General features: G+C 37.9%; 1 protein-coding gene across 3 annotated transcripts in view; it reads right to left on the bottom strand.

The window, feature by feature from the left end:
- The window catches only part of MBP (myelin basic protein), an 86,917-nt gene extending 83,878 nt beyond the window's left edge, over positions 1–3,039 (bottom strand). Inside the window, exon 1 of one of the 3 annotated variants that reach the window (XM_058801568.1) lies at positions 2,966–3,039. In XM_058801568.1, coding sequence (XP_058657551.1) covers positions 2,966–3,016 — 51 coding nt within the window. In that variant the 5' untranslated portion in view covers positions 3,017–3,039. The remainder of the gene's footprint in view (positions 1–2,965) is intronic. The other 2 variants (XM_058801549.1, XM_058801558.1) reach the window with 2 other exon arrangements.
- Positions 3,040–18,656: the final 15,617 nt, after the last annotated feature.

The raw sequence follows: 18,656 nt of genomic DNA, 5'->3' as shown, positions 1-18,656 counted from the left end.
AGTCCATTTCTAATTTTGTAATTCAAATGCACAAATTTACTAAAAGTAAAGTGAAGCTAGATGCCAACTCTAACAACTACCAAACCAACCTAACAGTAATTGCTGGACTAAAGGACATTTACTGGACAGCCAAGAACTGGGATTGCTGCAATTTGCAACAGTCTCTTTAATGTCAGTACACATAAAATAGCTTTGTGGAGAAATGGTCTACCATTCCAGGAGCAGCACAATGGCTGGAAATCAGACCTCAAAGGTGTCACTGTCACATTTTCTGAAAAATGCCTTCGCTAGGATTTCTTCTCTTGGGAGGCTGGGGAGCCTCAGAGAAAAGGGCAGGTAATGTTATCTCATTTGCTTCTCCCTGTTTTCCTGCTTTGGAGTGTGGTTTGGAGATTGTTTATCCAACATGTGAATTGTTTTTACTCAATGACCAATCACCACCTGGCTCTGTCAGGACTCTGGAAGAGGTCACGAATTTTTCATTAGTATCTTGTTAAGCCTTCTGTAAGTATCCTTTCTCTATTCTTTAGTATTGTTTTAGTATAGCATTCTTTTATATAATATAACATAATATAATATAATACAACATAACATAACATAAATAATATAATATCATATAATAAAATAATGAATTAGCCTTCTAAGAACATGGAGTCAGATTCATAATTTCCTTCCTGCCACAGGGGACCCTGCAAATACCACACAAAAGTTCAAAGAAGCTGCCTAAAATCATGGTTTTCCTATAAACCCACAGTTTTGGGACAGGACTTATAGTAAACAGCCTGAAGAGTCAAAGTAATGAAATTTGGTGAGATGTTTGCCTCTTTCTTGCAGTTCTATTTCTATGAGAGAGGAGAGGCAGTTCAGCATTTCCACTGAAGTGTCTGTAAGCCATCAGCAGGTCTAGAAGATCAGTGGGAAAACAGTTCTAATCTACAGCAATATTGAACAACAACAAAAAAACCTACTTCAACTTTGAAAAAAGAGGAAAAAAAAAACTCCAAAACAAACTGGTTTGGCTAATGCCTCTAAGAAACTGAATGCTGCCTGAAAGAACTGAATCAAGAATGACTAACTACAGGGAATCCATAGTAGCACCTTAACCATGTATTTCCTGATTTTAAATCTATAGCCTTGTAATTTCTTGTGGCATGATTACTGTTTTAGATAAAGGGAGACCATGCACATCTCTGTGCATAAAGCAAGATTTTGATCAAGCACTGACAGTTTCAAAGTTTAGGGGTTTGGTGTTTTGGTTTTTGGACCCTCTAGGACGATGAGTGAAGGACAGAAGATATTACTACAGTAATAAATTCCGGCCTCACAAAACAATTTTGGTAAACTAATTTTATTTTGATTGCAGAATCAAGTATTCTCCATGAACTGATTAGGACAAAGAAGGAATTTTAAAGAATTGCAGCCATCCATTTCCTTGTAGTTCTGTCCTGTATACCAAGTGCAGACTCACGGTCACCTGACTCTCACTATTCATTACCACAGAATTTGTACCTCTGGCACAGGCTCTTGGAATTTGAATTTTTAGCTTTTTGAAGTCAGATATGGCCCACAACTCACCCACCTGCCATCCAGATGCCTCAAACACATGATCCCACAGCAGGAGAGAAGCTACAATGTGTGTTTTTTAAACCAAATTTTATCCTCAAAGACCAAAGCAGGGGATATTTGGTGCACTGCAGCCCATCAAGCTCTATAAACTTCATGTATCATACCTGCAGGATCTCACATGCTTACTCAGAAAGGATCAAAACATTTGGCTAAATGTTTCTGTTTGGTGCATTAGACATTTCTGCACAACAGCGTTTTCTAAAGGGCAGGTCTGCAAGACCAGCCACCACAAGACAGCAACTTGGGATTCATACTATTTGTACTCAAACTAAAACTTTGGGCCACAACATATATTTTGCAAAATACTGCACTGACACAAAACAAAACTGTATGTAGCCAGCTGTCCTCTGTTCCTGCTGCTTTCTCCCCATCCCTTCCAGTGTGACTATGCATTTTCCTAAAGGAGATGGCAAGGAACTAATAACTGTATGAGTTCTAGTTTGTATACCTTTTGGGGATAGCTGATAATCTGCCACAGCAAAGCAAAACACCCACATTGCTCCAGATAAAGCCAGAACTATCTGGTTACAGCTTATGTCCAATGCAAAGGGCAATAGCTTTATACAGTGTGGGCTTAGAATGCAAACTGTTATTTTTGGATGAGGATGTGTGGAGGGAAGATAGCAACAGCTAGCAACAAGCAGTGAGTTTTTTTTTACTTTAAATATATATATAGAAAGATGTTCTGTTTTAAGATGTGTGAAATCTCTTCCGGTGCAACACAGAAAAACAAATAAACAAGATATTATCACAAGGCAAACAGAACACCACATTATGTGCAGAATACACAACAGTGTCAGCAGATGCTTAGGAATCAAATACTAACGTTTAATGAACATTTTGACAGTTCCCTTTTTTTTTTTTTTCCTAGGGAGGAGATTTTTAAAGCTGTATCTCCTTGGATTGACACTCTTGTCCTTAAAAATCCTCTTATTTTACCTATTTTTTCACAGTGTCTTTCTTATGGATAAAGCCAATTTTATTGCCCAAATGAAAAACTGTCAACACACAGAATATAACTCTGCTCACTGACTCTTAAAAAGATACTCTACAGTATCATGATTCTAAGTCACTTTCATCCATTACCACCACGACTGAGAAGATTATTACCAACTATGGATCAAATATCACATCTCTCACCAAATCCAGCACAACAAAAACTTCTTTTGGCCACATCTCATAGGACACTCTTTCAAAAACATGGTCACTTTACAGTGTAAACTACAAAATAGTAATGATAACAGTGATCTGGTAAACAACTACTGTCCTAAAAATAGCCTGTATTTTACAGAATACATATTTTCCAAGTGGCTCTCTCTCTTCCATTTTCTACACTCACCTTGGTTGACTTCTCAGTGCTATGCTCTCGTTTTCCTACATGGTTCCCCATGATGGATCACCAAACTTTAAATTCTGAAAAGATAAAAACAAAACAACATTTTTGAAACCAATATATTTGTAAAGAAATACAAATAAATGTTTAACCTGACACATAACAAAGAAATTTTTCATATTCAATGAGAATTTTTACAATCCAAGGTAAGATCCTAAGGTAAAAACCTCCATGCTTATCTGGTCTATTTTGCACATGTAAGCAATATCAGAAAGCTTTCCTACTTCTATTAAAAAAAACAAAAACATAAAAGAGAAGCAAAAAAATAAATTGTTCTTTTTGACATTTGCACATAAACCAAAACTAGATTAGAAATTAGGTAGAGGCCCTGTGTTTTGATATTATGTTTTTAATAACAAACAGTGCAGTACATATCAAATAATTTGTTACTATAAACTTCCATAAAAGTTCAAGTAAGTTCTTTTGAATTCAAATTTACCACTATATAAACAGCAATTAGTGAAAAAAGCACCACAATAACTGCTAACAATTTGCTGTGGAGGCTAGAACATGTGAGTTGTTTACAGCTCCCACTTTCATGATGAGCACATAAGAAATGCCAACTCTTTCTTCTTATTTTCTGGCTCATTCTGCCATATCTCATCTTAGCAGAGCTTATGTAGGTTAAACCACAACATGCAAATTTCAGCTTTTAGAGCACACTCATAGTTGTGCCACATACTTCTTGTCATAGAAGCAGGTGTCTCTATAGGACCTTGCAGCTGCTGCCTTGAGACGATTTGAATGCAGTGCATCACTGCATTTAGAGTCATGAGACTTAAATTACATGCATGACTTAAAATTACATGCATGAAATAAAGCAATAGGCCATACAAACTCATCTATTGTTATAACCCCAGCTACACGCACGGATTTGTGTACAAAAGGATTCCAAAAACTGAAACTTTGCTCTTGACAAAATACACATCTGTGATGGGCAGTCATAAGTAATCAATCTAATTTTGTATCCCTACTTCAACTTTTAGAGAGACTGATAGATTTATTTACACACACACTTTATACCACCCCACCCAACCCCCAGTGATAAATTTCAAATTTTGAGGGCCTACAGTGCTTATCTGACAATTCACTGAATTCAGTTTTCTCTAAGTTCCATGTTATCACTGTATCCAATTAAATAAATCCTTACAAAAATCCATTTCCAAGGTCTCACAAATTCAAAATTGAAAACATCCAAACTCAGTAAGTGCACTCAAGAGAGAATTAATTACTAAATTGAAAACAGATGTTTTTAAACCAGCCCTATCTATTGCATACATGATTAAAAAACCCACAAAAAACAAAAACCAAAAAGCCACGGATTACTGCAGTCCTGTACTTTCCAACTGTGAGATCAGCACAATCAATTCTCCCATTTTTGACATTCTAAAATTTTTGAAGGAAAAATACTAATAAATTCATATACGCTGGGTTTCAGACCTGAATTTCCTCAAACTGGCTTTTGCTCTACAAATTATGAGCAGCAGCTCATTCCTCATTCAGTAAGTGATGAGGAATTGGTGAATTCCCAACATAAGGAAAGCAGAGCAGAATACAAAACTGTAAGACATGTCTACAGCAGAATATAAAGGCAAATGTTCTAAATGGTATTCTTCCATTCATTTATCAAAAAAATAACTATCAAATTTGGTCTATAACACGCATATGTCTGAGTACACAGATGATGAAGCCAACATAACACTTGCAGACCACATCTGTGATCCTGTCCTCCTGCTTCCTGTTAGCCTCCCTCATGTCTCTGGAGTAACGCTCCAGGAACAACCACCCTGTATCCATAAAACACTCCATAAACACTCCTATCTAGATTTTACTTTATTTTTTTTTCATGCACAAATAAATGCAGATGCTTGGAGATAAGTTAGTTACAGGTAACTGCTATTAATTCCTCACATAGGAATAGAACTACTTTTCAGCTAAAGGGACAAAAGCAAGCAGCCACTAGCAAGGGTATCCTAAATGTTACAGATTTCTTCATGCTACCTATTAAACAGTGAAATCTGAGTAATCCTTCGGCAAAGAAGGGATTCCAAGAATCTGACATGAATTATGAAAGAAATTGTATAGTGCCAACTGTTCTGTAGATATCTGATTAGGAAGTAAAACCATACATACATGCAAGCATTTATAGCAACAAAGACTTAATTTTTCACTTCAGCCTCAAGCAGAAATCCACCTTACTTGACTAAAAACTGAGCACAGAGGTTGTTTTCACTTCAGAATGAAGCACTGAGACTTAAACACTGACTCTGGTTCTTACTGTCCAGAGGGAAACCACACTGCACAGTTTCTACCTGCACCAATCTTTATGCAATGAGTTGAGTCACTGACTTCAATGGGATTACTCACTTTTACAATCTTTGTAGGAACTTGCAGCCAACCATTCTAAACATCTCAGCTAGAAAAAGATTCATATTTTCTTTTTAGTCACCTTCATAATGTACAGGTTGTTGGACTAAGCAGCTCTGTATGAAGTGAAGACACAGCTTCTTACACTTCTTAACAATGTCCATCAACTGAACAGCACTCTTTGCAGAGGAATCCATGAATGATTCAGCACTGATGAACTGCCACAAGAACAGCCACAGTGCTCCAAGCAATGAAGAAACAGAAGTACTGTGGAAATGCAATACCTTCTTTGAATCTCACATGAATCACACCTAACAATAAGCTGCCAAAACAGGCCTGCACATGGGATCGACCTTATGACCACAACAGCACCTGCCAAAAAGCTTCCTAGTGAAATCCTGCAAGTTTTGTAAATCCTATGAGATGAGAAATTTTGCACATGAGCTTGAGTCACAAATGAGAGGGGACACCCCACTTGCCTGCAGTGAATGGAGTTACATCACCAGCTCCCCTATACAACTCCCCATAAAGAGTTCCTGGTTTTACAATAAAACCATCTGAGAGGCTCAGAAAACTAAAGGCCACACAACTAAACTGATTTAAAAGGACTAAAAGCTGAAAACACTTCTGCTACCTAAAAACTCTTTAGGGTGAAGCGAGTGAATTGGGGCAGGAAGTTGTGAGCCACCACTGCAGGTGCCAGCAGCAGAGCCACCCCGCTGCCTCAGCACTATGCCACAACCACCTACTGAGCTGAATCAGCTCTGCTGCCATGACCTGGCACTTCCCAATCCATGACTGATACAGCAGTAGCTCCACCTTTGCCAGCTGCTTTGAGTAATTCCAAAAACAGCCGAGGGATTTTGCCTGGGGAAATGAAATTAATCATCTCCTCCCATCGATTCACCTTCTCACAGAGTTTAGACTAACAGATAACCTGATGGAAGCCTAGACCAAGCAGCTTTCCCACTCCTTTCACAGTAGGAACCCATATTCCAACTAGCAACAACTACAGAAATGCCAGTGCCTTACCCAAGGAGAAAAACTTGTTTTTCCAAAACTCAAAAAAAAGATGGAAAAACTCTGTTCTATACAACACATACCTGTAATAATACACTTTGGTTGGCATCATGTAATTTATCTTCATCTGAGCAGTTAATTAGAAATAGGGGTTTAGAAACATATATCATTGTAGCATTTTTAGCCCATTCTAGTCTGCCTGTCGGTATTTGCAGCTAAACAAGTTGTTCTCCTGATCTTCCCATACACACCCCCTGTCCTATAAAGAAGATTTAGAACTGTCTTTGAAAGGCAGAAAAACACTTCGCCAAACCTTCTGAATGTAACAAGAAATGCAATGGCATTACTTTCTGCAGGTTATGCAGTATTAACTGCAAAATAGCATTTTCTTACTCACAGGAGCCTGAAAAAAGTTCACCCATGTAGTCATCAGATTTTAAATAAGTGATATTGTAATTGAGGAGTCAAAACAGTCTGTAAGCCAATCCACATGGAGCACTTTTATTGAACACTATTGGTTACTTCAAATTAAAAAGCATAAACTACTGAATGTGTATCACACGATGCTGAAAATGGATTTTAAAATATGATCTTACCTCTTCCCACACATTAATTATGACTCAACAGAACTACATGTAATAATAAAGGTATGCAAGGACTTACATATTTACAGGTATCAGAATATAATTACTACCTTGTCTAGGAATATGTATTCATCACAGACTGATGTTGGGTAATAGTGCAGAGCTACAAATGCTCCTAGCCTTACTCACACATGGGAAGGGTAACCATAGAATAAAAAAATATTTGAGGAATTTACTTAAAACTTCCTGCTAAATTCACAACTATTCTTATACATTTTACTACTATATAGAGATCTTATCAGAGACAAATAAAAGAGTCATTTCTTTTAAAAAATGCGCAAATTCTCTCTAATTCTGACAGACTCCTAACATAAACTCTTACCCAAGGTTTGGTGGTATTTGTTTGTTGTTGGGTTTTGGTTTGGTTTTTTTTGTTTTTTTTTTTTTTGGTTGGTTGGGTGGTTTTTGAGGTTTTTGTTTTGTTTTTTGGTTATTTGTTTGTTTGGTTTTTGTGTTTGTTTGGTATTTTGTTTGTTTGTGGCAGTGTCAGGTCCTGGTTACACAGCTTCCTGGGAAGCAAGCTGACACACTGCACAGCAGTGGCTGCCAGCTAGATGGAAATTTTTGAGTGGTTTTTTTTAGGCTCTCAGTGTGATACACATCTTTCCACGGAAGCCTTTCACTTCATCTTCCTTCAAAACGAGACCGAGGCACTCGGCATGCCTCATCTGTTTCTTCAGAATTCCCTCATTGTGGTAACCAAATATTCCAGCTCACCAAGAAAGAAAACCTCCAGCAGGCACGAATGAGTGACCTGCAGCTAAACCCTTCAGCAGCCACAGTCAGACTCTTCACAGACAGATGTGAGCAACCTCGTAACTAAAGTAACCTGCCCCATGGACAAACTGCTCCACAGGAGTCCCACCCTCTTAATTCAACTGTTCAATCAGTTCACAAAATATAGTGCCTTAAATCCCTTACAAGCTTAATTGTTATTCAACACAAGTATAATTTTTCATTATTGTGAAAGAGTGCAATATTTCCTAAATCAAACTTTATTTCACTTTTGACTTCCACAATTATATTTCTCTGAAAGAAAAACACATTATTCTAGACATATTTCCATCATAAATTATCAAAACCAAGACTTCAGTGGTGACCATAGCCTATAAATCAGAGAAGTCAACAGAAGTTTAGTACTTAGAGATGTATTTAATCATGATTGTACAGTGTTTTACATATCACAGTCTTGACCTATCTAGATATTACAGCAATTTCGATGTTTACAGATAACTGCACGTACCTTAGCAAGGACACTAGGCCTAGAAAACCACTCCTCTGAGAGACTGGCCAAGTTCTGAAACACTTTTACCTGAGGAAGTACTCCCCAGTGCTAGCACAGTTGCTCAGTAATTGATACACACTTGATGTATCACTGCAAAGGACCCCAAAATTATTTTTCTCTAAAATTTTCTGCAACACTATGGCACATGAGAAAGGCTACAACAGCGAGAGAGAATATATTCTGTGAAAAAACGTTGTTGCAAACTAGTTCCTAAAATTGCCATAGGGTAAGCAGGACCCAAAGTTTAAGATGTTTCCTGACTGTTTTGATTACCATTTTCTTCTATTGCCAACAAGAAGGATATTGCACATTATCTTTTACAGAAGCATGTGATTTCCAGGAATCTCACCTCAGAACAATGAGCATATTCCAAATGTGATTCTAGACTACAGTGAGATTACAATGAAATTGCTAAGCGACATTTATTTTCTGTAGCACAGGTTCTTCTCGCTTTTCTCTCCTTTCTTCCTTCAACCCACTCCACTCTCCTTGCTAGAGCACCATCCACCCTGTCCATTAAGGAAAAGAAAATTTCTCAACAGGGCTCTTCTGCTTCCCAAATGGGAAAATGCGCCCCCTAAGGTCATGCAGCACATGCTGGTACCTACACTCCTTTACACAAACAGAAATCATCGATGACCACAATCACTCGGCATTAGCCACGTGTTTACTGTTTGTCTTCAAAACACTTAGATTAGCAAAGCCCTGTGAACTCTGTGCCAATCCACCTGCAGGGTCATAAGGAAATTTCCTTATCAGCTGCAGTGCACCTGAGGAGGGAGCCAGGTAGGACCCCAAAGGCCTGGGGCAAGGTACAGCAGCACGTCTGAGCACCCAGCACGCTTGAGCTCCGTCCCTTCTGCTGGCTGCACTTCTACCACTGCACCTACAAATGGGTCTTGACTAAATCTGGATTTCCTTGTAAGTACTATGTGCCTTTGCTGAGGTCCTTGTGCCTCTCAGCTATTCCCAGTCTAGGGAACAGAGGGGGCCACACGTACACCTCCCTTGAATATATGCATCAAAAGGAAAATGGTGCCCTCCTACAAAACAAAGACTGATTTGTCTGTTTTTATCTCAGGCACTAATATGAAAAGGTTCACTTGCTACATGCTGTCTTTTATGCACAGCACCACAACAAAATAGGCTGGGTGTTGTTATTTTCTTTTTCATATAGGTTTATGTCTGCATGGCATACAACACCTTGGATGGAGCTAGGACCAATTTTTCCCAGCTTTCTGGAAAGGATCAGACACATATTCACTGATTTTTTTTTTTCAGCACATATGTGCTCCAGAGACAAAGCAATCTGATACTACAGTAAAATACATTATCTCGTGGAGAAAAAAAAAAAAAAAAAAAAAAGAAAGAAAAATATTGGGACACAGAAATTTAGTAAGTTTAAGAATTGACACATATCATAGCCTCATTCTATGCATTTGTAAGACACACAGTAGACTCCTAAGACCAATGGTTTCTCCTAAGATCATGGCTTCTAAAGTACTATATTTCCTTTACAAATACACCTTCACAGCTGTGAACCTCAACCTTCAGCCTCAGTGAGTCAACAACTAAAAGTAAGACATTTGCCCTAGATTTTGAATAATAGGAAACACCACACAAGAATATATAATTCAAATGCAGCATTAACCAGGAGAATGAAAAAAAGAACAAAATTCATATTCAAATCATGGAGAATTTCAGGCCAAAGTAACAATCTTAACAGTACCAGAGGACAAAAATAAAAGCAACTGAGAAATGATACAGAAAATAATAATTGTTTGTTACTTGAAGACTTTCAGTTTCTGAGATTAAGGTACTCTGAAAACAGACAAGACCTAACACCTCTATTCTGATAAAAATTTCAAAATGTCAAGAGAATAAAACCAAGATATATTTGATAACTCACTTTTTTTCCCCGTTCTCTGCTTAGAAAAACCAGCCCTCTCCAAATGTTGAGCGGTTTATTCTCCCTTTCAAACTGAGGTAGGTTCCCTAAGCTTCCCAGAGAACACAGGCACTTTGATGATCAGTGCTTCATTAACACTTTGTAGAGACTGACAACAACAGGCACACCTGCAGTTCTAAACACACATGAATTAAAGGCACTGTATGCCTGCTCTTCTCATATCCAACAGCCTGACAGATGGGACAAGGAGATGATTCACCCCCTTCAGACAGCATTAACTGTGCTGTGAGATAACACTGAATCACTAGATCCTTCTCAATTAAAAGAAAAAAAAAGTCTCTCTCTCTCTCCCTGATCTTTTTCTCTCTCTCTTCTGACTTCATATATGTTATCTATACTGCAAACATATCAGCCAACAGGATGGATTTCCTGCAGATTCTCCTCTGTAACATTTGGCATGAATACTGATATTGCGAAAGGGTCTGACTTTCACCATACTCCGAGTTCACTCCCTTTGGCCCAATCTACTTCTCTACAGTCATGTCCCTCCCTTCCTCCCCATGAACACACTGCCAAAGAGGCACAAAACCTCATGTTTCTTCTCTGACATGGAAAAAATGCATCCTTAACTCTGTGCTTATATTTCTCTCTTCTTGTGCTTTGTGTTTCTCACTTCTTTTTTCCTTCTTTTACCTGGCTGTATTGTATGAGCGCTCATACATGAAATCATGATCCTAAAGTGTTTCTTAAAGTAATTTGATGAAGACTTAATCCTCAGTATTTTCATTTGTAAGCATGCTGAAGACATGCAAAATTCATGTGGCAGCCTCCTAAAAGGTCACCATTATCCAGAGTCCACTGACACAAACAAGACATTTCTCCAGTCAGAAATGGTTTGCAATGCAAGCTGCAACTGACACCTCATGAAGCTTAAATAAAGATTTATATGCTCCTCTTCTCTGAAATCTGTAAATAAATTTAAGAACAAAGTAACCCAGAAAGCTGTAGAGAAGCAATTTCTCTGGGCTCATAAATGATTATCTGGAAAGACAGATACTCTGATCCCAGTTTGGGATTTTCTCTGGGGATGACACACTGATTTACTTTCCCTTGTCATAAGAGAAAGCAAAATTAATTTTTTTTGCAAAGGATAATTGCATAGCTGAGAAATAAATAATCAATTTATCTTCTTTTCAAATGGAATTTTAATCCAGATGTTTTGGCTTTAATTGTTTATGTCATAGGCTCAGCAGGCTACAGTCACTAAGCTGTGAGTTGTTGCACTTGGAATTTTAAATAATTAATGAGTAACAGCAGCTGAAATCTGCATGAGGAACATCACCCTGACATAATTATTGTACTTGTGTGCTTCTTTAAATATGCTTTCAAGAACTCGTGGCTCGTACTTGAATATTGTCTCATTTTATGTAACTCATAAATGTCATGTGCTAATGTTGTTTTCCCAATCTTTATCAGAGGTACATTTAAAGCCAATATAGAAACAGTCATTACTGAATAACTACTGAAGAGAACAATGACAGACCCAAGGGAACATTTCCATCTGAACACGAGAATGTTCTAAATGTACACAAGACCATTATCTCCCCTTCGTTCATTAAAAAGAAAACTAGATTGTTTATTTCACATTAAAAGGAAGACAAAAGCATGTGACAGGCCAAACACTCATTTTTTCAGCATGGTTTTCAAGTGCAGTTCACTATTTATCAGTGTACAAAAGAAAAAGATAACAAAATCTGGCAACATATCAAAATAACGGAGTAGGAACATAAATGTTTCAATAAGGAGACGAGCTGTGTATTCACTTTCAATCATGATTACCAAAATATATCTCAAATCCACTCTATGATTAAAAGTAAGCTTGTATATAATATTTGCAGCACCCATCACAAGAATATCTTGTTCTTGAACAAGTTGCACTTGTAAACTATTTTATTGTTAACTAAATATTTCTTAAAAAAGAAAATGTTGCAAATGCCATCATCTGTGATAGGGTTCACAGCCTTCAGTCAAGAGGGGTTTTCCAGACAGTACACAGATATAGAGAGGAAGTTCCTTCCCTAAAGGTCTTGCAACATAAGCAGACAAAACATATGACCAGAAGGTAAACCTTTCTCCCATATTACAGATATAGAGCAAAGGCAGAAATAAGTTAAGGACAACACACTAAAAAAATACTTATAGCCCACTTAGAAGCTTTGGCAGACATTAGAAAATTAAACCCAGAGTTGTAATTCTGAAAACCCGTTCTCAGCTACTCATAATGCCAGGGTTTGTACTCACAACACACACCTCCTTTCTTATTTTACAAGTGCTCCATGGCTTTCAAGTTCTGCTATCAGTAATGCAAAATAACACTCCAGCTGCCATGACACAGCCAAGCAGCTTCACATGATTTTACACCAGAACCCCATCAATGTACAATGAGGTTATTTCTCTGACATCCCAGGGCTTCATTCAGCCAACTTTGTCTCAAACACAGAAAATGTGAACTATCAGACTCAAGATTATCACGAGACAGAGTGGAAACCACTGCAACAACCCACTCCCTGCCTTTTTTTTTCCCTAGGCAGCTATAGCAGAAGGTCACCTATACCATGAGATAATAAGCTTGTGATTAGCACACTCACACAGGATGTGGGAAACCAGGGATCGTCTTAGACGACACTGGAGGGAAAGATCAGTCTGGCTTGATCACAGGATAACTGTGAGTCACCAGTGTGATCTGGCAAGGAGAAAATAGATTTTTAAAAAAACAGACAAACAGACCTACATTGTATCATGAAGGAGTATTTCCAGCTAAAACAGGGAAGAATTAAAGTCATCACACCAGCCACTAGCATAACATCAGCTGAATACAAGGTACAATTCTGGTCAGCCGTATCTAACAACATGAAATTTTTACTAGAACAGATGGGAAGATGAGGACAGCAATAGGAACCCTATTAGACAGAGATAAGGCTAAAAGCTCATAACACGTCAAGCCTAAGTAAAGCAAAGCTAAATGAGTGTTGGAGGAAGAGAAAATAGACACTGCCCACACATAAAACTAAACTGAAAGCCAGAATATTTCTAAACATCAGGAGAGCAGGGCTCTGGGAGAATCAGAGGAGAGTAGAACACCTAGCTGTGTTGAAGATAGAATGCAAGAGTCTGACCACTGTATTTCAGGGACTGCATGAATGGTGTGGTTCTCACCATGGCAGGACAGCCCCAATGACACTGGGCACTCCTCTGGCCTGGGAAAATTTCAATCTATATTTCTGAACAGTGTACCTGGAGCACTGAGGTGGGAAGCAGGGGGAGCAGGAGGCAGAGAGGGCCTATCCTTTTTCTGAATCTGTTCATACATGACAACTGACTGTAAAAAAGGATAAAATAATCAAAGCCCCAAACAAAACAAAATCACAAAACCAGCACTGCTCTGAAAAAGGGGAACAGAAAGGAAATAGGATAGCTTTTAGCCCGCTGGATTTCACTGGCATGTAGGATATTAGACAAACAGACTTTATTCCCCACTCTGAGCTCATCCACTTTATCCTGTAAGGGATCAGTGTAAGTAGGGGAGAGCTGTAACCCCCTCTGCACCAAGACATCCATTTACTGAAGAAAGGGAACATGAGTCGTGCTCAACAGCCTCTCCCTTGGCAGCCTGCTCCTTGCAGCAGGAAACACAGGTCTGAACCCTTGGGGAAAGAGCTGGAGCTGATCTCCATCCCAGCCACAGCACAGCAGGGTCTTGGCTAACCAGCTCTTCTGCAAGTTGGTGAGCACTGGCCCTCAGGAAACATTTGTCACACACACACAAAGTCCAGCTCTGCCCTCCGCAGCTCTGGGAACTGAAACAGCAGTGAAACACACTTAGTTTGGAAGGGTACTGACTTTCAGGAGCGTTTGCTCATTGGCTGCATTGGGTGATATTCTGAGACGTCTGATTCTGAGCACTAGATAAACTAGGGATTTCATACAAGGCTCTTCAAGTCTCTTCCACCCCTATTTCCCACACCATTTACCAACTGACTGCTCTTTTCATAACATTCCTCTAGGACTATATTCCAAAAGAATCCTTAAAATCCCCTCCTCAAAAACTCTGCAGTAAACACTCCTCCATGGAAATGCAATAATGAGTAATATTTCCAGAGTCTGTGACTGAAACTTTATAGCACATATGCACAGAACAAACTATCTAATTAACTCTTCCAGCAATTTGTTTGTGCATTTCATCATTGACTCAATCCATAAAAGTGCTTCGCATTCCATACCCTAAGAGAGTTAAAATCTTTCAGAAAAGAGATACTTTGCAGCTGGTTTGGCCAAATTCTGTATTTCTTACCCCAAACAATATCTCCACCCAACCTACTACCACGCAGTTCTTAATTCACCTACAGCCCCTTCAAACAGCAATTACTCATGGCATAAATACAGTAATTAATACAAGTTACTAGACCTGAATCAAAACCTGTCATTTAACATCCACATGAGTTAGCTAGGAGTGAAAGCAATGGGTCTTTTATTTAATGAAGCATCATACTTAAACCAGCTTTTATTGAATTGCAAGCAATTAAGGTATACCAATAGAATTTAGCTGATATATTATACATTTTTAAGTGGAAATTCAGCTATATAAATTAACAGTTATGATAAGTTTGAGATGTTACAGCTAGAGTCTTTCACTCCCAAATGAATAATCCCTTCTTTATTTCAACATTGCTCAACTGTGGTCCCTAATATTTAGTGTGTGGCATTTTAAGACCTTAAAATAATTCTGAATGACCAAACCTGCCCTTATTAAGCTAATGCTACTGTTTTCATCACTACCTTCTTTTGTTTAACCAATAACATTAATGCATGACTGCTTATAGGTAAGTATCTATTAGTAAATCCATTCTCAGTTTGGTATTTGAGCATCTGCCAAATCTAATGCCAATTTCCAAAACAAAAATACAGCAGTGCTAGGGAAAAAAAAAAGAAAAAAAAAAAAAGCAAACCAAAACAAAAAACCACAACTGTTTTCCCCATTTACTCTCTTGAAGCACACTATATTCACTCAGAAAAAAAAACACAGCTCCACCCCCAAACCACAGGCTTCACAGCATCTAGCACGGATGTTTAAAAACATAAGTTAAAAGCACTCAAGACTCTGTATGTTTGAAGCTAAGCAAAGTGGAAAGCAATTATCACCAGAACTGTTTTGTTTTTTTTAAACATAGCTGCATGTAAACATTTCATCAGTTTGGATAAATCAGAGTGCACTTTTTTCACTCTTTATATTCAATTAGTCATGCAAAGAAGTTTCCCTTATCTTGCCAATTACATAATATAAACAGCCAGTCCTAAAGCACTTAAAATGTCACCAGGTTTTGGTGGTCTGCTAAAATGGAGGAGGATTGCAGACCATACCACAAACGCTCTCTCAAATGGCACATAGGGAAAAGGTGTAAGCAGACAATAACAGAATCAGATGCACAGTGATGCCAGGTCCAGTGGGACTGGAACATGTACAAGTTGATGAACAAGAGGTGCCACAGAAACAAAGGCAACTCATCGTTTTTGCACAGGTTATTATCTTGCTCTTTTCATGTCATAGCACTCGGACAATACAATTATCTTGCCCATCACTTGCTTCCCATCTGCCCACTGAAAACTGTCCATATCCAAACATAATCCAGAACATATAATCTTTTCACAGAGGAGTTTTTTCCATGCTCCACCCTCACAACCTGCCTGATCCTCTATTGTAAATAGAGAACTTTCAAGCAGGAGATCATCTTCTCCCTTGGCCAGAAACTCGCTACATGTGCCTCACCACAATGCTACTCCACATTCTCTTCAGTCTATGATTGATTCTCTTCAAACTATGATTTCTTGCCTTCCAACAAAATACAAATAAGAATAACTTCAAACATTTCTGAACTGCAGCAATCTTTAAATTGAGAAAACTTAAAAAGCTTAAGAAGTTACACGACAGGCAACTTATTTAACTGACACTACAGGAGTTTTTATACAAACAAAATAAGCTGGAATTGAGTCAACCTACTCTGAGTCAACGCCTCCCTCAATCAATTTTTTAAAAAATCACAAAATGATTCTGTACAACAAAAGGACATATACAGAGTAACTTTTTTATCTATTATCTATTTAAAATCAGTGAGGCAACAAACCTTAATGTCTAAAATTCTTGCTTTCATTTGATCTTATTTGGGTGGTCTTTTCTCATACAAGAAAGCCCATTGAAGATTGTTTTATTTGTTTCTATCAGGAAGACACTGCAAAACCAGTTTTTATGCTTGTGTGTGCCAGTATTATTGCTGTAATGCATGAATGATTATGAAATTACTTAACTGCCTTCTTTCCAAAGCCCTGGTTATTCCTCTCAGGTTAAAGTACAGAGCTAGCTGATTGTGAAACACATTTAATCATTTGTCCATTTCCAAATGTAATATCCTACAAATACTGTACTTGCATGTTAATCTTTTATTTACAAAAAATAAAATATTTACTGAACACAAAAAAACAGAACACAAGGAAAATGTGATTTTACACTTCACAAGTAAAGCATAAAAGCAGTTCTTAAAATACCAGAGAGACAGGCATTATACAAAGAAGTAAGAACTTAGATATCTAAGATTTACTACAGAGGTATCATTTAGCATTTGACTTTTTCCCCTACATGAATTTTTCAGTCTCTGTTTAGAAAATGCCAGTATGATTTTGGAATGCACGTTAAGATTGAGCTAAAATACTGACAATGATTTGCCAACTATTATGATCATTTTCCTAACGTATTAAAGTTTTACTGCAATTAAACACTACTGGAAGCATTAAAATAATGAACTAATTACACCTGCCATTCAAAACATTTTGTGAATACTGTATTTCTGATTAATTCACTGCTCATTACATGGTTTCTAGAACAATTCTAAATTGTAGAATTTAAGTCTTAAAATCAGTTCAGCTACTGCTCCTTTAGAATTGTTTTATTAAATATATTTGTAACCTTACTCTGAAGGGGCTTTTCAGGTCCAAAAATATAATGCAGCTAATAAAAATGAATATCTAAATGTATAGTTCTATACAGGACAAAAGGAAGGACAACTATCATCATGTGACAAAATTATTTTGATACCTGATGAACTATGCAGAGTAACAACTGCTCATCAGTAACAGAAGTTGGAAAATTAAGCATCTGAACGAGTAAGGCAAGTGGTGCTAATAAGGTCTGAGAAACACTGAATTCCCCAGTAAGTCATTGTGATCTCACTATTCAGCATCATACAATCAGGTTAAATTTCTTTGCTTCTTACTATGTGCAAATCAAGCAAGTCTCAGTTTTACTGTGGATCTTACTGCATTTTACAGGTGCTGGTGCTTTCTAAAGACCACCTAAAATTATGAGTAATAAGGGAATATCAAAATAGTGATTACCAGAAAAAAAGCCACGACATAATTAGAGAAGTTGTAAAAGCAGATTAACAGTAGCAACAAAACAAAAAAAAAAAAAAAAAAAAAACCCAAACAACGACCAAAAAAAAAGAAGCTTTAAATGCATATCAGATTTTTCACACACCCTGACACAGTAAAAGTATTACATATGCAATACTTTTACTGTCAAGCTAATGGCAAGATAATGGAACTAAATCAATACAAAAGAAGGGCAAAGCCCACTGGCTTTAAGCAGATCATCAATATAATCATTAACATGCATTAGATCAAGCTAAAATAATTATTAAACTTACTGTCACTTTTGCTGTAACCTTCCTATCTGGTAAATTCCTCACACACACACGCACAGAGGGAGCAGGAATCACTCTGGAAGCAACATCCTGTTCCTAACAAACTTGCTCCCCCAGGTCACATGCAGTCCCAGCTTATTCATCACCACATTCCCAAAGGTGCAGGTGCTCAATCCTGTGACCAGCATGCACTCATCACCTGCAGATGGACAGCACCTGGGCATCCAGAAAAGAAGGGCAGGAGAGGGATCATGCACAGGTTACCAGTCACCAAGTCTGAGGGACCACTAGGAAAGAAAACATCACGGTCCAAGCCTACTTTCATTGTTTGTTTATCTACTCCCACAGTATGTTCTGACATGTGCCTGCCTGCATGTCATTTCTGGGCATGTTAAGGAGAAGATGGTCATTGGGAATCACCAGGATAGATTTACAGAGGTTAAATCATGCCTGACCAATATGATTGCCTTCTGCCATAAAATGATAGGATTTGTGGATGAGACATCACTGGTGTCACCCACCTTGATTTTAGGAATACTCAATCTCTCCTGCAGCATCATCGCACCTAACCTGATTCAAGTTACAGCATGGATGGGCAAATTACCAGCTGATAAAAAAGCCCAAACATCTCTATCATTAGGCTCAAACAGCAGCTCTTGAT

Source organism: Ammospiza caudacuta, chromosome 1 (genome assembly GCF_027887145.1).
Source record: "Ammospiza caudacuta isolate bAmmCau1 chromosome 1, bAmmCau1.pri, whole genome shotgun sequence".
Taxonomy (NCBI): Eukaryota; Metazoa; Chordata; class Aves; order Passeriformes; family Passerellidae; genus Ammospiza; species Ammospiza caudacuta.
Note: the sequence above shows the minus strand (reverse complement) of the source record. Positions and strands in the feature narration are given on the sequence as shown.